The 22,281-nt window shown below is 48.4% G+C and overlaps 7 protein-coding genes across 7 annotated transcripts; 2 read left to right on the top strand and 5 right to left on the bottom strand.

Moving 5' to 3' along the window:
• Positions 1–20: 20 nt before the first annotated feature.
• Positions 21–1,260, bottom strand: SERLADRAFT_344288 (uncharacterized protein; the record flags this gene model as incomplete). Its single annotated transcript, XM_007312864.1, has 6 exons — positions 21–302; positions 323–433; positions 483–592; positions 651–706; positions 761–879; positions 934–1,260. Coding segments are annotated over 6 exons (1,005 nt in total), but the record flags the coding sequence as incomplete, so codon positions are not given.
• Positions 1,261–2,689: 1,429 nt separating this feature from the next.
• Positions 2,690–4,976, bottom strand: SERLADRAFT_444614 (uncharacterized protein; the record flags this gene model as incomplete). Its single annotated transcript, XM_007312863.1, has 3 exons — positions 2,690–3,803; positions 3,854–4,781; positions 4,850–4,976. 3 exons carry the CDS (start codon positions 4,974–4,976, stop codon positions 2,909–2,911), a joined length of 1,950 nt encoding a protein of 649 aa, XP_007312925.1.
• Positions 4,977–5,325: 349 nt separating this feature from the next.
• On the bottom strand, positions 5,326–8,152 carry SERLADRAFT_432703 (uncharacterized protein; the record flags this gene model as incomplete). The annotated part of the gene is made up of 3 exons (XM_007312862.1): positions 5,326–6,507; positions 6,566–7,073; positions 7,125–8,152. 3 exons carry the CDS (start codon positions 8,150–8,152, stop codon positions 5,326–5,328), a joined length of 2,718 nt encoding a protein of 905 aa, XP_007312924.1.
• A 1,155-nt stretch (positions 8,153–9,307) lies between these two features.
• On the bottom strand, positions 9,308–10,439 carry SERLADRAFT_444612 (uncharacterized protein; the record flags this gene model as incomplete). The annotated part of the gene is made up of 3 exons (XM_007312861.1): positions 9,308–9,459; positions 9,492–9,765; positions 9,789–10,439. The coding sequence occupies 3 exons, from the start codon at positions 9,867–9,869 to the stop codon at positions 9,308–9,310; spliced, it is 507 nt and encodes a 168-aa protein (XP_007312923.1).
• Positions 10,440–14,767: 4,328 nt separating this feature from the next.
• On the bottom strand, positions 14,768–17,066 carry SERLADRAFT_432699 (uncharacterized protein; the record flags this gene model as incomplete). The annotated part of the gene is made up of 6 exons (XM_007312860.1): positions 14,768–15,126; positions 15,185–15,476; positions 15,540–15,635; positions 15,693–15,775; positions 15,866–16,401; positions 16,456–17,066. The coding sequence occupies 6 exons, from the start codon at positions 17,064–17,066 to the stop codon at positions 14,768–14,770; spliced, it is 1,977 nt and encodes a 658-aa protein (XP_007312922.1).
• A 200-nt stretch (positions 17,067–17,266) lies between these two features.
• Positions 17,267–19,084, top strand: SERLADRAFT_444609 (uncharacterized protein; the record flags this gene model as incomplete). The annotated part of the gene is made up of 5 exons (XM_007312859.1): positions 17,267–17,920; positions 17,978–18,009; positions 18,060–18,263; positions 18,316–18,603; positions 18,665–19,084. The coding sequence occupies 5 exons, from the start codon at positions 17,434–17,436 to the stop codon at positions 18,782–18,784; spliced, it is 1,131 nt and encodes a 376-aa protein (XP_007312921.1).
• Positions 19,085–19,167: 83 nt separating this feature from the next.
• On the top strand, positions 19,168–20,542 carry SERLADRAFT_412515 (uncharacterized protein; the record flags this gene model as incomplete). Its single annotated transcript, XM_007312858.1, has 5 exons — positions 19,168–19,541; positions 19,575–19,592; positions 19,788–19,966; positions 20,149–20,408; positions 20,458–20,542. The coding sequence occupies 5 exons, from the start codon at positions 19,202–19,204 to the stop codon at positions 20,540–20,542; spliced, it is 882 nt and encodes a 293-aa protein (XP_007312920.1).
• Positions 20,543–22,281: the final 1,739 nt, after the last annotated feature.

The following is a 22,281-nucleotide window of genomic DNA, read 5'->3' as shown; positions in this document are numbered from 1 at the left end:
TATTACTATGCGAAAATCACTCACGGTGGGTCATCTGTCTCCTGCGAGCTGTCCACTCCATGCAAGCCCTCCTTCTCGATCTCTCGTGCTACAACTCGCATTGCATCCGTCGCAGTTTTAGACCCAGCAGCCGTCAACTTGTTCTCGTAGAATTCGACGACAAGCAATAAATGGGCCAGGGCCTTGCCGGCAGAGTCGGATCTCATAGAAGCTCTTCTGTTCGACGGTGCTATCGGCATCCCAAGCGTTTTGAGCACCGATTTCTTTTTCGCCAGGACAGATGAGGAGCGGACAAGCTCATACTTCAAATCAAGCCGTCAACAATGGTGCATTTGGATAATTTAGAACGACTTGCAATAAATTCGTGAAGGCTCCGCGGAGAAGGCAAGTAAAGTTCTGCCTGACAGACTGCGAAATCCAAAAAACACACTGTCTAAAGCACCGTCAGCTAATTTTGTATGGATCCAAGGAAAGTAGACAACCTCCTGAATTAACTGCTCCACACCACCTGTCGTAGTCAGGTTGTCCAGCTTACTCGATAGGAAAGCAAGTAAACCGATAATAGATGTCCATAGTTCTACCCATTCATATTCTGCACAGAAATAGATCAACAAATCCCACCCCACATTTCGAAGTCAACGTACCAAGACGAACATGCTTCTTCTGCAGGTACCAAACGACACGGTTACATATCCTAACACATGTTCTGTAGCATCCATTAGCATTCGAACGCTTGACTTAAACTATAGGTGCTACGAACACATAATTATTCACTTCAAGCTTCTTATGAAGATTATGGCGAAACCATAGTACAACGCAGTCCAGCAAGGCACATAAGGGTGGACGAGGGCTAGGAGGTGTAGGTAAAACAGGCAACCTCTATGAATAAAGGGATCAGCCCTACTCCTGCTAATAAAGTTATGCGCAACTTACCTGTTGACACAACTTGATACTCTCTGCCACAGGTTGGCAGAATGCATCCATAACAGTCGCGTTCTCAGCCATGATGAGCAACATATTGATAGACAGATTTGCATATGCGATAGCGCGAGATGACGACGACGACGACGCGTGTGTCAATAAATATGATGATAAAGTTAGTAAAGTAAAGGGTGGTGGTGGGATTTGGGTAGATTGTGATTTCTCGTCCCGGGTAGAGGACATAGACTCTACAAGGACATTGGCAAATAGAGGGTTCAGATGTAGAAACTCAAAGACAGGTAATAGCACAACGGCTGCTTCAATTGGCCTGGAAATTTGTAGTATTAGATAGACGACAAGCTTGCAGATTCGTAACGTACTGATCCTTGAAAAGCTCTCGAGGTGGGTCGGATGCCAATACTCTATCTGGTCGTAACGATGTCAGCAAAGAGCCAAAACTCTTCGCAAGGGTCGGCACCGAGTCATCTGATTTTTCCCGGTACGCTCTAAGACGTGACATTCAGATAATTAGTCTCAGTCTTCCAGGATGACAGAGAGCGAGACAGACTTTACAGCAGCATCAGCAGCGTAATTGGCTGCCCAGCACAACTTGCGCATCAGCGCCTGGTCATTCGTGGTCTTTATCTTCTGTAGGTACGGATTTAGCTTGGCAGCGTCTGATTTGTGAAAGTTGGCGAGGATGGAGAGCAGGAGTATAGCTTCGAATGTATAACGTTCGGTCTCAGGAGACTTTATGAACTGCGTTGATAGTACTGTTAAGGTCACCCATGTCTGTGTGCATGAATTTGAGCTGTGTACCTACCGTGGTGATCGAAGGGAAGAGGTCTCGTCGGAGGAGGTAGGCACCTGGACTGAGCTGGTTTATCCCACACGCGAAGATGAGAGCAAGCTGCAGCACCGAGTGACGGAAACTAGCTAAGTTGACATACATGAACCTGGTCACAAAACACGAGCGCATATACAACAGACATACCTGGTAACTCGCCATCCCCTATGCAGGTATCGACTATCGTGGCGAATTTCTATACGGACAGTTGTAAGAACACTGGTCAGTAAAGTGAAGAGAGGGATCAACCCACCGTGAACGCCGCGTCGCTACCAATCAGTCCATCCCCCGCAAATATTTCCATCACTTCCCACCCAGCAAGATTCTTCGCGAGCACACATCGCACCGTGACTGCGAGCGTCTTAACAGCGTGTGTCCTCAACAACTCCGGGTCCGTGTGCTGTTGTGCATGCTGCAGGCAGACGGCGAACAGGGAGCTGAAGACGTGCTACTAGGGAAATCGTATGTCTCTGTAATCAGAATGGCAAGCACCGATGGAGGATGAGCATTCCAAAAGGGCGGACCTTGTGGGTATGCAAACAGTCTTCCTTCGAGAGCGAACTTATTTTCTGCGTGAGGAAGTCGAGATTAGGTCCTAGCGAAAGGATATCGATCCAGAACTCCTCTTCGTTTTGGTTTGGGCTTATCTGTTTTGGAGTGAAACCCTAGTATTGTCATTAGTGGAAGTGAATATGAGCGTGCTTCTCAAGCAGTCGTATCAATCATAATTGAAACACACCTGGAACAGTTTGGTGAGAGTCCCGACATATTTCGAGCTGAGCTGGACGGAATTGCGAGAAGGCTTCATCCGATTTTACTTCAAGTTAATTTATGCCGTACACTCAAGTGTATGATAACGGCAATGTTATTCGGGCTGAGGAGTCAAGTCTAAAAGCTGGGAGTACTATCGACGTTGACGGTAGCAGCCTGGTTGTATATTTAGGCAGACCAGGAACGCCGCGCACGATACAAGACAAAACTACACAAGTGTCGGATGACTGTAGCGCTGTTACCTACGTGTCTGCAGGAAAAGCCCGAACCTAAGGCACAACACTCCATTTATAAAACCTTTACCTCCCAATCTATCATCTGAATCACACCAATGATAATCAACACCAGAACTCATTAGCTCCGCCCATCTCATATATCAGCAGCTGTGCCAGATATACCAGCATCTATCATCTCCACTATCCAGCTCATCAAAGCCTCGTCTCGCATCTGCACATCCTCAAGAAGTCTCCTCACGCTAACAAATGCCTTCCGTCCGCGTCTCTCGCCCTCTCGGTCACTATCTGGCCCGGTGAAGTCCTCTTCTGCAGGTTCATCATCGTCCTCTACTACTCCTGGGAAGCCAAAATGGTCTGCATCCACGCGAGGCGCTGGGTCTGATGACACGAAGGAAGCGCGGAAGAGGATACGGATGCAGAGCAACGCTGTGAGCGAAGTGGTAGGAGGGTCCATCATAGGTCTCCGGTAAGTGACTGCAGTGTACCGCGGAGGTGGTGGAGGGCGGGTGGTCGGGTCTGGTGATGGATAGGGGTACATATCAGAGGTCATCGTAATCATGTCATCTTGTGAAGGATGTTTTTCTGAATATTGGCTGGTGGATAAATGCGTCAGAATATGCGGACGAAGAAGTGTTTTAGACATCGTAGGGACAGGACATGATGACCAGAGACAAGGAAGTTCTGAACCTTCGTATGCACTTAGATGCTCTAGAAGGTGATCGTACACTTCGCCAGGAGAGTCAAAAGGTGGGGCAGTACATTGGTCTCGTTCCCAGTGACATTTGAATTCCTTGGTCGTTGACGTGTCTTTGCGTCTATCAACACCTCGAACGATAAAACGTTGGGCTGGCCCAGGAAGCACCATCGCCTGAGCTTGAGGAAATACGACAGTGACATTTTTAATAACGTCTGATGCGACGAGAAGAGGATATCTATCGTGATGAGGCGTGAACACGTCTTTGTAAAGGTTCCAAAAGTCCACCTGCGTGAGCTCTCCCTCTGGTTTTGCCACGAACATGGTTTTCATCCTGAATGTTGTCTTAGCAAATAAATAAATGGATAAAAGGAAAGACTGTACCATTCGTAGCAACGTTGTGGTTCTGGCATGGGTAGCAATGTATCCATTTCTTCTTTTGTCAAGTTGTGGTCTTGAGTAGTCACCGTCAGGGCTGGAACAGTGTATACTGACCCGCTAATATCCACCGAAACTGGTTCCTCTATCTGCTCAGACACTAGTAGACTCACAAGAAGTCTGACTGTACTGGGCATGGCAGGATGGAGAAGGAAAGCCTTAGCCATAGGTGGATGGGAAAGATGAGTGTACATATAGGTCAAACAAGCCTCCACTAGTGGCTTGTCTACGAACAGCGGCAGGTAACGTATTGAAGCGGACAGGGCTGGAGAATTCGCATTTAGACGGCTCAGGTTGGCAGGATTAGAAAAAAGTAGGTTGATTGTAACAAGAGCTGCAATGATTAGAGATCTGTTAGACGAGTTGGCCGTGATATTTTGCAGAGGCGCTAGCGGATCGGTATGTGGGGGAGATGTAGCGGAGGGTAATATTAGGCTGGAAGAAATGGCTTGCAGTAGCTCTATCGAGTGAAGGACAAATTCAACGTTCATGTCCATATCGGGGTCCAAGTTGTGTAACGCATTGAGCACCAAAGGCATCGTACGCGGATGACTAGCGAGTTCTTGAGCATTCGGCTCGTTGGAGGAACAGTTACGCAGAATGAACAGAGATTCCAAAGCATGCCGTCGTTTGCGGTCTTCATCTTTGGAAGAAGAAAACAGATTGAACTGCTCCGTATCCTTGTTGCCCCTTGCAACGTACCACTCGGGCCAGTCAAATAGGGCGTCTGCGAGACCAGGAATAGCCGTTAGGACGAACTGCTCATTGTCGCAGAGCCTATAAAGTCTATCTAGGGCCCAAGCAATTTCCAAGGTGATGCCTGAGCGCAGAGAAAGTAACATGCGATTACTGGGATTAGTTTCTGTGTACCATCCTATTCGCCATACAAAAATAAAATTAGCGAAATTTACATATAGTGAACTAAAAGGCTTTAAGACCTACTTTCGTAGTCATCGGTGACGGTTGGCCCTACGCGATGTGAGGTCTGTTGTGGTGGGATATATTGTCGATAATAAGGCGTTGCTGGTGGTGCAGCTCCTCGACCCGCGTTCGCGAACGGCGTCGCCATTTTCGTCGGGGACGCGAGGGCGTGAGTGGGGAAAAGACGCGTATGTCACAGTCACGACACACACCGTCACACTTTCTTGCTTTCACCACCAAGGATAAGATTCAGAAAAATGATTCTGGCTGCATCACCTGAATTACAGCAAAAGCGCCCAAGAATGCAAATAAAGGGCATAGAACAACGATAAGTGTATCAGAGCATGTGGGTATAGTTGGCTTTACTGGTTCTTGTGCTAGCAAGTCTAGATAGTCTGACACTGCCAGGTGTCAGATGAGCGAAACTAAAGCGCTCAATCGTAATACGGGAATGTGAGTACACTATGTAGAGCCTGAATCTCCTCTTAAAACCCTGATCAGTTCCCCCGCATCTTTTCTTCCAGTTCCTTTATCTTGGCCTTTACTGAATTGCTCGATTTCTGAGTAGACAGCAGAGGTGGTCTCGCGCTACCCTCTTCGTCGCTATCTTCGTGCTTTCTGGACGAGCGCCATCCAGATATAAATGCTGAATTATGGGTAGAGGGTGGAGTTGGCCTTACACTACCCTCTTCGTCGCTATCTTCGTGCCTTCTAGGCGAGCGCCATCCCGATATAAAGGCTGAAGGGGATGCTAGCAAAGCGGACATCGATCCTTTGTGCACTATGCCTGATGGAGGCTTGGGCAGCATTCGTGTAGGGCTGACTGCAAACATCGATCTCGTATTGTTCTGCCTTGATGCCAGACCTCGACGACCATCTATTTCGCGACCGACCAATGATCTAGAAGCATTGCCGTCCTCCATTGCAAATGCGACTAGCTTGTTGTGCACTCGATGAGCAAAAGATGAACTTGGCTCAGAACCACTTGAACTGGACTGATATTGTGGCTGGAGCAGAGGTGCTTCACCATAGGACGAAGGCATGCGGAAGAGTGTTTGCTCTCGTGGTCCCTGAGGGTGTTGAACCGCATTACATACCGTCGGCGTTGCAGGATTTGATTCAGATGAACCGTGCTCAATACCTCCAATCTCAAGCTGAAGCTGAGAAAACGAGTTATTTATCTCCAGCCTGTGGAGCATGTTATCTGTCTCTTCAACCGGGCTCTGTTCAAAACGTGATTGGGTGATAGTCCCAGTTTCAGTTGCCGTATCGGTTGGTGGATATACTGATCCGGAATCTATGCTCGTACTTGGGTCCATTTGCTCTGAATTTGGTACGAACGACTCCGTCATGGTCGGCTTCGCAGATAATGGGACTACGTCTGTATCCTGGTTCGAGTACTTCATGCCTGGAACGGTTTCAGACCCCATATACTGCTCTCCTCCCTCAGGTCTAGACTTGCGATACCATGTTTCTCGAGTGGTTATCTGTGGTTTTGGAACTAATTGTTTGAGTGGAGTGCGAGGAGAGGTATGTGGAGGATCAAGGGAAAGGAAATTGACGACTCTGATGGGCAATGTAACTTGCACGTCCGAAGACAACGGTCCTGCACTCACGCTTATGCGGAGTGAGTATTCGACTTCCAGTAAACGGACACGGGCCACAGACAGGACATCTTGCTACTCGAATACTCAGCTCAGGCACAGATTTGGCGGATATGAAAATTGTGCGACTTACCGGCAACACTATGGAATGTGCAAACTCCAGTGCCTCTCCTGGATCTACACCTGTCCACCAGCCTTTGGCGCTCGCATGCCCCTTTACACACCGCTGGCCCATTCCCAAAGTGCTCTCAGCAACCTGCTTTCGCATCGTGGTGGTCTGACACGCGTCAGGGTCGATGGTGCGTCCATTTCCTGCATCAAGATGGGGATGTGGCCGGAAGATGGTTGTCGTTCTGATGAGTGTGATGGTTGCGCTCTTGATGGCTTTCTTAGTGTCATTGATGACTCGAATTTTCACGCTGCAATGCTGGCCTGCCACCCAGTACAGCCGATGAAGTTTCGCTGTTAGTTTAATTTTGCCAGAACCACCCATGAAGAGGGACTTTGACGCTTCTGCCACGAGTGGTCGCGGTGCGGGAGCGAGGACCGTATCTGGGTTGAGCCTCGGCCAAATTTCACAATGACGATAGAAATGAGCTATTGATTGCTTTGAAGTGAGTGCATCTTTGATCCTTATGGAGCTAATTGAAATAGGTAAGCTAAGAAACGACGAAATAGCCTGAAGCACTTACACCATTGCGACATATCGCAGGCATACACCCGAGTGGACGTTCAAACTTCCTTTGGGTGTCCCGCAATTACCTTCCATAGGTAGCAGCATTGCGAATGGGAGTACATGCGTTCCTTCCTTGGCTTCTGCCCACCCATCTTCATCTTCCCCTGTTCGACAAAATATATCTGCCCCTGTCATGACCTCCGAGAAAGGCACAGAATGTTGATAAAACATGCAGCGATTATTCTCAAACGGGATGCATTCAAAACCGACCACCCTCACTTTCCCCTGTGAAAGCAACACTGGTGGATCCTTCACCGAAAACTTTCCCACATGAATCTTGACATGCCCTTTTAGATAGCCCCCCTGGACACATGTCTCGCTTTCCAGCACAATATCTACCTCGACACGTGCCCTAGCCTTTGCCTGCTCCAGAGCGACACCTTCAGCGAGGATATTGAGACCTGTCCCCGTGCTTACAGCCCTCCTCAGAGACTGCGGGAACATTGATGCACCAGGTTTCAGTCGGGATTGTGCATTTCCAAGCAAGGATTTGAGCTCGGCCGCGCTTCTAGCAGGTGCACCTATATCCAAGAATGTATCGCTCCGTGACAACGTTTCTGACAGACTCTCCACTCCTGCTGATGCGGCTTTCCTTGGCTGTGGCCGCTGAGGCTTGGCGCCCCAATCTGTCGAACCACCACCTGGTGTGACGCAGTCTGGCGCTATTCGTTGGCCAGCGCGGAAGCCTGACCCTCCAGCTTGTCCATAAACGTCGAATTCAACCATAGAGTCTCCAACTTCAGCGAGAACAAGACCACTCATTCCTGTGATAGAGCGAAGGGTAGGAAGAGAGAGATGACTATTTGTTTCTGCTGTGCTAGATATAGAAGAAAAGCTATCGTCTGGGCCTCTGCTGGTTTTCAGGGTGCTCCTGACCGAAGTGGTACGGGATGGGTTAGTGCTGGACGTAGCGGTATGAAGGGAATGAGGCCATGAATCAGGTGTGTCCATGGACAAGTCCGCAGATCGGTCACGGTTCGACATCCTGTATGGCGTTGAAAGCACGGTGTATGATGAGATTACTTCTGAGCAAGGGTCTGCTAACACTGGCAGGTGCGTAAAGTAGATCCATCGTGCGGAAGAAGGTCTATATGGTTTAATTCCCGACTGCTAGTCAGATTCATGGATGACGTTCAGGCAAAGTGCGTCCAGGGATGCGATTAAAAATGCAAGACTTGGAGAAATACTATCCTGGAAGCGAAAACTCGATTTTGACCTCGTCCAACCTACGTCAGTCGGGTGGCGTCAGAGGGATTGGAAACAAGCCTGTGTTTATTATAACCAGTATGGTTATCGAGGAGCTCAGTGACAACGTGCCGTCAGACCATGCGGTTTCATACGAAAAGCCTGACCCCAGGCTTCTTCAATGTAGCCAGTAGCTTCTGGAAGTTAGGAGAATTTACTCCCTGACCCAGTCCTCGGAGTCCCAGGGTCAAGACCTAGATAAATGTGCAGTCTATGAGTCTGTGATCGAGAGGGTTCGATGATTGGGCGGTAGTTCGAGGAATAGAGGCATGATCGTGACGGAGTCTTTCAAAGAGTTCATTCAGACTGAGGCATAAGTGAGGCTTTGGGCCAGTACCAAACGAGTCCAAATAACCATTTCATATCCGCCATTAATCTTATCTACCGATATCGATGATCCTCACCTGCAAGCTGACTCGGTCACAGGCCAGCAGAATACAATCATACAGCGGATCGTTTTAGTATTGTAGCCGATCGAGTACTAATCATCGGTTAATGGCGACAGTTGAACCTGGCAGCATCGCTCCATTTCACCACTGCAGGTGCGGCCTCGATTCCACCACGCTCCTCAAAAAACTCCCGTGTCACGCTATGAACAAAACACGGGGCAAAAAGAAATAGGATAGTCAGAGTCATGTACAGGCCTGAGATGCTAAATAAATTATCCTAGTTATGATGCAATAGTAGAGGTCATGTACGTGTTATTCTTTCTTTACAGTAGCTAATATTTTATTGAAATCCTAATGTGATTTTTTCCCGATCAGCTACAAAATGCCAAGTTGTAATGCACTGGTGCCTTCTCTATTACTGTCGAAGCGGAGGTTCCTGCCAAAGGTCCTTACGTCGGACCAGACTATTCGACAATAACGACAGCAGGTGTATGTACTTCAAACTTCAATCGGCCAAGGCTTGACACGTTGTCCTAACATCCTGGGCAACCTGGCGGACACGAGCGATGCCATCCGCATCAAGGAGGTCGCAGCTCCATCGATCGGCCGGGGCTACATCATTGAGGATGACAGGGTGGGCGAGTATGGCAACTGGGACTACGGTATTGTGTACTCATAGAAGGGAAAACAGGTGCCAAATGCGCTGATAGCAGGGAGACGGAGGGTGACTAAAAGGTGGCTAAGGTCCCGGAAGCGATCGCGCATCTGATCATCCGCCTGCTTTCGTTTGGAGGCAAGTGCCAAGCTGGCGGGAAGCTTGACCTTTATGAAGAATACAGGGTGCTTGTTAAGTTCGACGATGAACAGGGAGACGACGTCTCTCGCATCTCGAGGAGTTTCTGGAATGTGATATTTTGGGGAGATCTCGAACGGACCCTCCAGGCCGAACAGATAGTAGAGGAGCTGGTGTATGGGTCATAGTAAACGCTTTCATTGGTGGTAAATTGTGGTTGATTGGCCGATGTTAAAGATTGGATGAGGTATTTGGGCCACGGTTGTGCTGCCATCGCAGCTTGGTGGTGGTCGAAGAAGAAGCGATTGCTTCGATAATCGTGGGGCCGAGAGTGAGAGCGGTCAGCTTTAATTATTTTACGGATAGCAGCAAGTTGGGCTGACCAAGAAATCAAAATTTGTAGCGATTCGCAAGAAGGGGCTTCAAGAATATAGTCGTTGTATGCAGAAGAGGGCCTCCATCAGGCTGCGTTTCTGCGAGGGCTACAAGTGGGCCGCAGGTTGATACTCCATTAAATTCGTCCTATTCGCAAGTTTAAACCCATAAATAAAACTTGTGAACATCTTATCTGCAGCTAAACTAGTCCAAATATTCCCGTTCCACGAGTGATGATATCAGAAAGTCGAAATCCTTCGGAGTCCAATCCAAACCACCTTTCTTCGAGTGCAAGGACTTCGGCCATTTCGGAATAAAGTTGATATCACTCATATGTAATGGTCCCACTTTTCACCACTCCACTTCGATCTGAAGACAGTTCTGATACAAGCGACGTGGGATGGATGAGCGAAACGCCTTTGCCATGAGGTGGCCTTGGGCATGGATGAGATATTCCTGTAACAGAAACGCCACTGGAGAAGAACGGTCATTTGATTGCGCAAGTCTCTTGAAAAGGAGCTGGTGTACGAGATGCCCCTATTCTACTAGACTGGCGCATCATGTTTCGCGGAGATGAGTACGTTAAATGCAGTGTTCTTGTACGTTATCTTTCCAAGCAACGTGTATTCCTACGATGCGGAGTGTATCCACGATCCCTATACAAGCTCTACTGTATATCTTTAACTGTGGTGCATTTGAGCGCTGCACAGTGAGGTTGAGCCACTCAGCGCCTTGCACAAGGTACCAGCCCGACGTCATATTTCCATAAAAGGCAACCCAAACCTAGTTTTCGTTGAAAGATGTTTTGCACTTTATCTTCAAATTCATCTGACAGAACTCTGTCTTGAACCATATCTTAAGCCGGTACAACTTTCACTTCTTAGTATCCTGTCCTCGTTGCTTTCGTGAGGTTCACTCCGCAAGGAATCAGGCGCAGCCACAGTCCAGCTTTCCCATATATAATCCCTGCCAAGTCACAGCAAAAGATCGCAGCATTCACTCACCTGAAAATCTATCAAATCTATCACTTTAATATCGCTTCTGTATCATGTCCGCCCTCGCTTTACCTGCAATTCCAGCAGAGCTCAAGTCGATATCTCCGTATCTACAACGAGCAGATGAACTCGTCAAGAAGGACCCAGTTGTGGCATATTGGTGTACGTACTCCTTACCCGCATCTCCTTTTCATTCTCACACAGTTATATACAGGTGCGTACTACGCTGCTCAGGTTGGCATATCTTTGAAAATCAAAGATACCCCTTCACGGAATCTTCTCTTCGAGCTACTGGCAGTACTCGAACGTTTGAAGAAAGAGATAGGACCCAATGATGCTGTTGATATCGAGAACGTTAGCGCTGCTTACGTAGAGAACTTTGCACTTAAGGTGTTTAGTATGGCTGACAATGAAGATCGCAAGGGAGAGGCCACGAGGTAAGTCTTGTTTAAAAAGAATGTGAACATCCATTCTTACAATCTAATCATCTAGATCGACAGCGAAGAAATTCCTAGCCGCTGCTAATTTCTTGGAAGTACTCAGAGTATTTCCAAAATCAGATATATCAGAGTCTGTAAGTGCCTTTGACTGTCCCATTTTTTAGCCCCCTCTCTTATCGCTTTGAAATAGAATGGAGAGAAGATAAAATATTCGAAATGGAAAGCAGCCGATATTGCAAAGGCTTATCGCGAAGGTAGAAAGCCAGCACCTGGTCCAGCGGGGTCAGAAAATGAGCCGTCTTCATCTTCTGAAACTCTCACTTCTTCCGCGCCACCCTCATCAAATCTGGATGTTGTATACTCGCCACCTTCGCCTAAATTCAACGAGAAGGAAACATCTCCTCGTACATCACCGAAGCGCACAACTCCCCCGCCCCATATGGAGCCAGGAGATATCACACGCGCCAACCTGCCTCGCACTTCAAACCAATCTTTGGAAGTGAATCATACCAATGAAGACAATGATGGAACGAATCCCGGCACTTGGAGTACCACTGCAACCCCTGGATTCGATTCGGCAGATAGAACACCTTTCACTTCCAATGATGATAGTATAGATGATGATCTACGACGTGCTCGACAGAAAGACAGAAAGAGCGCACTTCGACAAGCGTGGGTGAGTGACGATGTGGAGAACATTACAAGCGATGAAGAGCGTGAAACTACCGCTGCCGCATACTTCCAGTCTACGATGACTACTTCACCACCTCGAAAAGTCCACTTTTCACCGCCTGTGAGTAACGCAACAAGCGATACCGTTCCATCACCTCCTGTTTCGCCTACGCATGCCATGATCTCAACTAGCACGAGTGCTCCTTACGATTACATCCCTCCCTCTTCTTCCCCTGTACTAGTTATGCCACCCTCTTCTCCCTGTGTCCTATCTATACCACCCTCTTCTTCCTCTTCGCAGAACGGTGCTCCCCCGCGAAGTCATGGCGGGAGAGGGTCACGCTCGTCTCAAGATCGTGAAACTCTTCCAAGAGGTTTTATGCCTACACACGTGTTACCTGGACCACCTGGACCACCTGTAGTATCCTCGCCAGCCACTGGCCCTTCGACGCCCCCGCCATCTCCGCCTCACAGGCAGCCACATCATCATGTCGTTCCTAATATTCCCGCTTACGCCCCTCCTCCTGCCCCCGCTCCAGTATATGCTGCATATACCGCACCCTCGGCGCACCCAGTTGAGCTCACGCCCTCTGTCATCGCCAAAGCCCAGAAACACTGTCGGTTTGCTATATCTGCACTCGATTACGAAGATGCTGAACAAGCTCGAAAGGAGCTGAGGGCTGCATTGGCCGCGCTGGGGGAGTGAGTCGATGGTTGAGTAAGTGGATGTCAAGCAGCTTGGTTTGTTAGGGTTTTGTTTTTCTAGCTCGCTTCCTATAGCTTCTCCTTGGGTTCTATGTAAGACTCTATGCTATATATTTACCGCAGTCTCTATTATATTACTTTCCAAGGGCTTGTAGTTTCAGACATGTAGGCTGGCCGGCCTAGCTTATGATTATTAAATCAACATCGATGTTTGTGTGCGATACTCTGAAGCATCTCACAGAAGCACTTTCGACTTGATCTATGAATAGTCTCGATGATGGTGGTACAAAAATCAGCAAACTACTGCAAAACAAATGGACTATCTATCAATACAATATGGTATAAGTTACTTGAAAATCCAACTCAAATGCACGTTACCACTTAAGATGCGCTGTATCTATATTGAATGCATTAATCATGCTTGGTCCCCGAACGTGAAGCTGGCAGTGATCCATGGTGCATGTCAAGCGGGCTATCTACCATGTGCTGGACCTCTTCCAGGATACTTGATTTTGTATTTGATTTGGCGACGTGGGCGGGAACCGAAAACGATGATGCTGGGGAGGAGATGAAAGGGGGAACGGGGGGATCAGTTGCTTTATCGCGTGGAAATTGCGGCATTGCAGGTAAAGAAGAGGCATCAGTTGATGTGTTTGGGGATTGCAAAGAAGTTGGGAGATCGACCGTTGGTGTGCGCAAAGCATGGAATGTCTTCAGCGCCGCGGAAAGATCATCCAGCTGAATGTTTTGATGCATGCGTTGTTTAGTGAAACCAAGTCAAATCTAAACATAACACTTACCTTGTACATAATAGAGTCGACTGCACCCTTGCGCTCCTCGAACCGCTCAGATAATCTAGCGAACTCTTCATCCCTTTTTCGCTTCCCCTCACCTTCCTCATCATGATCTGTATCCTCATCTCCAGCAGCACCTCCATCCTCGTCTTCATCATCCCTTCCACTCAATGCCCCAACACTGCGCCCGTGTTCTTTCGATCTATCTTTCTCTGCTCCCCGATCGCTTGTATTAACTCGCTCCCGTGTAGCCGCAGAAGCAGACCCACTCCTAGCCCTCTTCGATCGAGCCCCTACACCTTCCATATCAATATGCATGCCCGCAATCTCGCTCTGCAGCTCCAATATCCGAGAAAGATGCGTCCACAGCTCCTCGTCTCGAACCCCGCGACCAAACGGGTCTGGGCCACCACCCAAGGGCTGCTTCGCCATATATTCGCCTAGCTTTTGCCCGTTGAATGGATCGTAGATCGTTTCTGTGGCTGGTGGTTGTGTCGGGGCGGAAGTGAAGGTGGAAAAAGTGCCTGCTGTACTCGCGTTGCGATCGCCTGTCTGGCCCATGGGTGCATCGTTGACGGGGCGTGCTGCTTCATTGGCGTTAGGGTGTTCAGCAGCACCAGCAGCACCAGAATCAGCGGCATCTGACGGGTGCCCCTGCAGCTCTGCAAGGACGGCATCGTGAGGTGTGAATATCGGCTGTGGGGACGGAGGTGACTCGGAAGGCTTGGGAGAAGGCTTCGAGTATTCTGGCGAGATGAGTGGATCGGGATCAGTAGAGATGGGTATGGTGATGGGACCAGAGTACGAGTTTGGGTCGTTTATCTGTGTGTGGGCATCGTAAGGGTCGGTGATTTTGTCAGTTGATGAAAGCGGTGATTCGAGGTGGACAGAAGATGGATTTGCCAGGCCTGAGGGAGGTGGCTCAAGCGTGGACTGGGATAACCCTGGTTCATCTTGTGATTGTCGTGGTGGACTGTGAGCGGTGAGACCTGGAGAATACGGGCTTGCCTTGCTGGATTTGCCAAACCATGAATTGAACATTGCTGGCTGCAGTCAACCTTCAAAGTACTGCAACTGAGGAGAGTAAGGGCACGTGATGAATAGACTCTGATCACGTGGACTCTCAGCGAGACGCGTTTGGTCAAGTTTGGCAGCATACACTCTGATGACTACAAGTACTGAACATAACATCTATTCCAATGCCAACGCCCCCAATCGACCCATACTCGCTTTACCAGACCCTTCGTCGTCTTCCTCTTCGCTTTCCGAGTCAACCAACGCACTGAATCGGCCTATTGCACCACTTTTCGCGACGTCCACCTCTTCATCGTCTTCTGCGTCACTGAGACTCTCTTCTTCCTCTGTCTCAGCCTGCTCGACTACCTCCCGGTACTCGTCGCTTTCTTCGTCTTCATCTTCTACCCGCGTTCCACCCGGAACCCAGATTCCTACATTTTTCTCGCTTGCAGACCCTTCCTCTACAATGTCATAGCTTGTTTCAGGCGGCCAAAATGCCCACTTTATTCTGCCCTCGGCTACAGCTCTTAAAACTGGCGCATATATCTAGTCAATACTCGAGTAGACCATATAAGAGTGGTTGAGACATACTGGAATTTCCTGCACGGTTGATGTCTGGCCGACCAGCTTGTGCAGTGACCCACCCTTTTTTCTCGGCATATGCTGTCAATATGTCCATGGCAGTCCAGATTACCTCCTTTTCCTGTGCCTTTCTCTCTGGTCTGGTCCCATCACGCCAGGTACGTTTGTCTGGTGCTGGGGGCGAGAGCGTTGATGGGTGAGTCAGCTGTAGTATCCGTTCAAGGGGAAGAAGCTGAGAAATGTGGTGGATACAATAGGGAATAGCGGAAACCCGAGAAATAGGGAAAATGCCAGATAGAACCTACCATTCCAGAAAAATTGTCAACGACCAGAAGATAAGATATGTGCCTGGAATGCGTTTTACCTGTATTTCCATGGGCACAAATGCTGGCATAACCAATCCTGGGCAATCGACTAGCCGCACATCCGGAGTCCAGAAAAGAGTCTGGAAGTGTTTTGTCTGTTCTCATCAAGTATCACCATTGAATGAACCGCTATGAGGGTAAAGCACACGAACCTTCCCAGGAGTCCTTGATGCTCGCACTTTGTGGAGCCCGAATAAGGCATTCAAGAGGGACGATTTCCCAACGTTTGGTTGACCTGGATGTTCAAAACCATCAGAAGGGTAATACTACGGCTGAAAAAATAATGACTTGCCAATCAGTCCGATCGTAAGAAACTCAGGCTCACTCCCTTTATCGCTTGAGCCATGTCCTGCGTTCTTGTCCTCTGCATTATCAGAATCTTCACTTGACTCTTTTTGCTTTGGGGCAGCCGCACCACCGACTACACTTCCCGTCAATCCTCCCTCTGCCTTTAAGACTGCCTCCCAATCAACATCTTTCTTCACTGAAGGCTTCCGCTTTTCAACATTTTCGGAATTAGGAGGGCGTAACATCTCTGCATGGGCATCTCGCAAGGTCTTCACTAGACGTTCTCTGAATGGTAGCGGCATGTGAGGCTCAAAGAAAGACTTTCCCTGGGCCCCTACTCGTTCAGCGTAAGCTTCGACCGGTATGACTGGTACATCGGGATATTGAGCTTGAAGGTAGGAAGTCCATGCATCAGCACGCTTTGGGCCAGCGATATCGACCTTGGTCAGTATGAGGACGAGTTTGATAGGTCGGGTGGTAAGATACGACGTGAGCGAGTGTGGAATATGCAGGATTGGGCAGCGAGAATCCAACAACAGCAGAATTATCTGCGATATCTCTGTCACACGCCATCTATACGGCTTCAATCAATAGGTGGATGTGGTATTAGATCATTGAGGTACGTACAATTGTCTCCATACTTCGATGTTTCGTTCGAAGTACGTCGGTGCCCGCGGCATTGATGAAGGTTCTTCTGGGAGACTCATGTCGTCCTTATCGCTCTCAGTATCAGGCCCTTCTTCAACGTCTTTCACCTTGGGGCTACTTCTTACACACCATTGTTGGACAGCATCGTCCGTCTCAGATATCCACTTTTTGAACCACCCCTCCTCATTACATTCGACCTCCTTTTTGGTCATGTCAAATCGCCACTTTGGTCTTTTGGGAACTGCAAGCAAACTATTCGCCTTATCTTCCTCTTCATCTCCACTGCCTGATCTTAGAAGACAGGCGTCGACCGCAATGGGTCTTATCAGGGGAAGTGAGGCGGCAAGATCCTTGGTCTGTTCCAGAAAATGAGGATCTAGCTTCACGAAAGCGGACTGCAGTTTCCGCGACGATTCTTTCAAGCTTGCATTCGCTGGACCGAGCAAAGCACCTGTCGGTCCACGTCTAGGTTTCTGGTGCGGTTTCCTGGGTTTTGGTTCTGGTGGAGGTGCGTCTCCTCGTTTAACTGCGCGTTTCGATTGAATTTTGGCTCTACGTTGTTTTGCTGACGCTGGTATTCTCCGAGGCATGTTGTGTAGGTAAAGCGCAAGATCCAAGAGCTTTTAACGGATGTGATGATAGAAGTCGCGATTCGAGTCATTTGACTTTCGTTTGCGAGATACAATCATTTTGAATCAGCAGCCAGCCACCTAACCTCAAAAGGCAATATTTGTCATCGCGAGTCATTTACATCGCGTAAGACTCGGTTAGTCATTTTATACATAGTACTGTTTGCCAGTGACTTACCGCCACCCACAGTTTGTTAACTTTGCTCAGGTATAAATTCACACATGTCAACGTTAAGATGACTATCAGGTCCAATTCACTACTTTTAGGCGGAAGACTGGATTTATACCCACACCCTCTATTCTTGCATTCAACACCAGCATACTAAAAATGTCGAAAACCACCAGTGAAAAGAAGAACGTGGTCATTGTCGGCGCTGGATATTCTGGTACAGCAGTTGCAAGTGGCCTCTCAGCCAAACTTGACGCTGAAAACTACAACGTCATCCTAATCAACCCTCGTTCTTTCGCCATTTCGCTCCCAGTCTGTGTCCGGATCGTTGTTTCTGGGGAACAGAAACTTGAAGAGACCTCCTTTGTTCCTCTTGACAGGCTCTATACTAATGACAATGGTGAGACGAAGGTCGGTGTCGTGTCACGCATTGAACAGGCAGAGGATGGCGAGGGTGCTGTGCTTCTCACGAGTGGAGAACGCGTGCCTTACGCAGTCCTCGTTCTTGCATCTGGATCGCTATGGAATGGTCCAATGAATATACCACTACCTGAAGATGAAGTGATGCCCCACGTGCATCTATGGCGCAAGAAATTCGAACAAGCCCAGAATATTGTACTCGTCGGCGGCGGTGCTGTTGGTGTTGGTACGTGCATTCCTCGCCTGCGGCACGTTTTCATCGAAGTCTAATCTTTCGCAACAGAGTTGGCAGGCGAACTGAGAGATACCCACCCCGTACGTGGAGTCCTGATTACCAATAATGCATCTTCTTAATGACTTTTTAGACTAAAAAAATTACTATTGTTCATGGTGGCAGCCAGCTTCTCAACCCAACATACCCTACGAAGATGTGCCAGGGCCTCGAGGAACGTCTCCGTACACGGAATGTAGAACTTCTTTTCAACGAGTACATAGATGAAATACCCGCGGAAGGTACTATTGGCGTAATAACGCGTAGCGGCAAAGTGTTACAGAATGCTGATCTAGTGGTATGTTCTTTTCCTGTGTTGTGATAACGACGCCATTAAGTCGGTGTGATAGGTTAATACCCGCGGTCCGCGTCCCAATACCGAATTTATCACGTCTATTGGAGGAGATACACTTAATGGCCAGGGCTTTGTCAAGGTGAAATCGACATTCCAGCTGCTTGCACACGAAAATATCTTCGCTGCTGGTGATATCATCGAATGGAACGAGCAGAAACAAGCTGCGAAGACTAAAGCACACAGTGAAGTTGTCATCGCCAATGTCTTAAGTTACCTTGCGGATGCACCGACCACGAAAGAGTACAAAGGCAGCACGGAGGTAATAATAGTATCCGTTGGAAAGGTGAGCGGTATCTTTGTGTTCAGGGATGGGGGGAGTGTGCTCATGATATCTCGTCTCGCAGAATGGTGGAATGGCATACTTTGGTTACTTTGGAGGGTTTACCCTGGGAGACTGGTTTGCCAAATTGATCAAGTCCAAGAACATGATGGTACCTATGTGGCGAAAATGGTTGGGCTATTGAGTAGAAGCGTTTTGATCCTTGAACTTTCTTCTCCGCGGGAAAGAGGATGTTGTATGAGGTGTTCTCTTTCCGGGTCTACTCTATGTGTACTTTCTTCTTAACTTCGCATGTTCCATTCTTGCATTGCTGCTGACTTGTGCCCCATGTTGGTCGCATATCCCTATACCGCTATATACCTGTACATAAGGTTATTGTGAGGTTCCTTACTCCATTAGCTGCGTTCAGAGTGTAAGCGAAGCCAGGGGAAAGTCCTCCAGAGAGGATTTTTAGACTAACGAAGCGAGTCCCCTGGCGTTCGGTAAAGATAACCGAGGAATAACTCGGGGTAGATTTCATCTAGGTTTAGAATTACAAAATGAAAATACATCGAAAATACCACTTCTACCTCGTATATAAGATCAAAACGAGATCTGGGAAATGCTAGTCTACCCCATCATGCCCACAGCTCTCACTCGAAACCGTCCGACTATCCGCCAGCAACGGCGCCAGCAGTTAGATAGGACTGTCAAAAAGGTCCTTCACCAGCTAATCCATCGTCCTCGCACTGTCAGCAATGATGACGACGAGGATGACCCCTCTATCCACTCTTCAGCCTCACCGTCTGATCACAGCATCAGCTCGGCTAGTTCTGACAGCACAGATGACCATATATCAATGTCGGTATCTTCTATATCGAGCCGGATCCCGTCAGAGCTGCGTATTGGACGCGCCAAGATTAGCCATATTAGGCTGGTGATTACTAAATACCGTCACTTATGTCAGCAAATTCAGAAAACACGCGTTTTCACAGTGCACCCGCCTGCACCACGTGAGCCCCAATTTAATTTACTGGCATGGTCCAGAAACCACAATCAGACCCGTTTCCGACATCAATTGAGGGTATATCCCTCCACTTTTGACGCAATACTTGCCCGAGTACGCCACCACCCTATTTACCACAACAATTCAAATAATGAGCAAATTCCGGTTGAGGTCCAATTGGCCATATTCCTTACCCGATTAGGCCATTATGGCAATAGGGCTTCGGTGGCTGACATTGCCGATTGGTCTGGCGTTTCCGTGGGAGGCGTTGAGTTATGCACAAAGCGGTGCATGATCGCGATCATTTCCCTCCATGATGATGTCATCAAGGCACCAACTCCCGCTGAAAAAGAAGCCGCTAAATGTTGGGTCGAGAGACAGGTCTGTCCTGCTTGGCGAAACGGGTATTTGTCCATAGATGGGACAACCTTCAATTTATTTCAAAAACCTAGCCATTATGGAGAGACTTTCTATGATAGGAAGTCTAATTATTCCATTAATGCACAGGTAATTTTATTTGATAGAAACTGTTTTTCATTTTCTAATTTTTATTTGTAATATAGGTTGTGACTCTCCCACATAATCTGAAAATTGTCGATTACTGTGTTGGTCACACAGGTAGTATCCACGATGCTTCAGCATATCTCGACACTGGCCTGAGAACGCAACCAGAATCATTCTTGGGACCTGGGGAGTGGATTTGGGCTGACTCAGCTTATCCACTATCAGCCACATGCGTCCCACCCTTCAAGCAGCCGCCTAATGGGGCTCTGACACGCCGACAGCGGCACTTCAATTATTACCTATCCCGTGTCCGCATTCGGTCTGAGCACGCAATCGGGCTTCTGAAAATTCGCTTCCAGTCACTGAAGGAACTCCGAATTCAAGTCAGCTCAGTTCACCGACTCAGTTACACCAAACTTTGGATTCGGTGTTGCTTCATTCTTCACAATATGATCATAGAAATAGAGGGAAATAAAAGTACGATAGACAGGGACTGGCGGAGAGAACTAAATGATAGCTTAGAAGCGTCAACTGATGGGGACTTGGAAGAATCGGACCAGGAGGACCTTGAAATAGACCTGGCCACAACGGAGAACCTGAGAGACACCCTTTCGGCCGCTCTTTTTGCTAGCCACTTATATAGATAATCAGAGAATGCAGTATAATCATTCATTCATACATTGTAAGCATACATATAACACTATAAACATTGCTAAAACAACATGGACATATCTACACGCAAGCAAAAAGTTATACATTGTTCTCATAAATAGCATCCCCACTGTGATAGTCCCTTTGAAAAATGGATGGGTTTTGGGCCGACGGATGATGATGATGGCTGGATGAGGTGGATGTGTACTGACTAGGCATATCAGCATCATCATAATTCATGTCAGCAGAGGGAGTTAACGTCTGTAAGAGGCTCTGCATATCAGTGAGACCCAAAGGTGATGGCGCAGCCCCAGATGTGTCTGCAATCTGCGAGGGAGCAAACTCAGGGGGAGAGGGAAGATGAACAGAGGATCCTAGCAGGCCACGTAACATGTTAACTTGTTGGTTTCCGCCTTGGTTTCCAAATACGCCCAGGCGTGCCAACAACTCAAATTTCTTCATCTCCATGTTGTTCTTTGCGTCATTCTCCATCCTGTGTGTATTCAGCCTCATCTCCTCCATCTTCAGATCCCGCTCCACCTGCAACCTAGTGATCTCAATCTGTTCTTCTTTCTTTGTTTCGTCTATTTTAGATTGCACTTTGAGACTCTTGTACCGTATGACGTCGCTTCCGTGAACTAGTTTCAGCCGCTTGACCTCCAATGCTGCAGTCTCTTGCTCTTTCGCAGACTGAATGATTGGCTGCATGAAGTCTGCCATCTGATCAGCTTCGGAGGGGCGAGTCTGTGATACATCATCTGCTGGGTTGTTTGGTGCATCATCAACACGCGCCCGTTTCCCTTTGCCTTTTTTGGATGCTCGTGAAGGTGTCTGACTCAGGGAGTCATCTTCACCTCGCGCAGGCGTCTGACTCAAGGAAGCATCTTGAGAGCCCCGGATTGCACTGGCGCTCGCTTGGAGACTTTGCCGACGAATAGCGGTAACAGACCTCGTGCCAGGAAGAGATGTGGCGGATGGCGACGTAAGAACTGAAGTAGTGGATGGCCCCGTCACAAGCGAATGATCAGATTGCGAAGCAATTGTGGCTGGTGTACTTGGGGTTGGTGCAAGAGTGGGAGGCCAATTGAGCGACGAAACTGAGTGTACAGAAGGAGTCGAGGAGTTAAAACTGTCAAATGATGCACTAGAAAAAGAGGGATGGGCGGGAAAGGGTAGTGGGTTCCTATATACATGGTTCCCGCCAAAAGACTGAGTGCTAACACCAGCATATTGCTGCTGGCCGGTAAACTGCTGCTGCGGCTGACCAACATATTGCTGCTGGCCGTTAAACTGCTGCTGCGGCTGACCAACATATTGCTGCTGGCCGTTAAACTGCTGCTGCGGCTGACCAACATATTGCTGCTGGCCGTTAAACTGCTGCTGTGGCTGACCAGCATATTGCTGCTGGCCGGTAAACTGCTGCTGCTGTTGACCAGTGTATTGTTGCTGGCCAGCGAACTGCTGCTGAGGGAGGACCGAATATTGTTGCTGCTGACTAGCGAACTGCTGCTGAGGGAGGGCCGAATATTGCTGCTGCTGAC

This window comes from Serpula lacrymans, assembly GCF_000218685.1.
Source record: "Serpula lacrymans var. lacrymans S7.9 unplaced genomic scaffold SERLAscaffold_1, whole genome shotgun sequence".
NCBI classification, from domain to species: domain Eukaryota; kingdom Fungi; phylum Basidiomycota; class Agaricomycetes; order Boletales; family Serpulaceae; genus Serpula; species Serpula lacrymans.
Note: the sequence above shows the minus strand (reverse complement) of the source record. Positions and strands in the feature narration are given on the sequence as shown.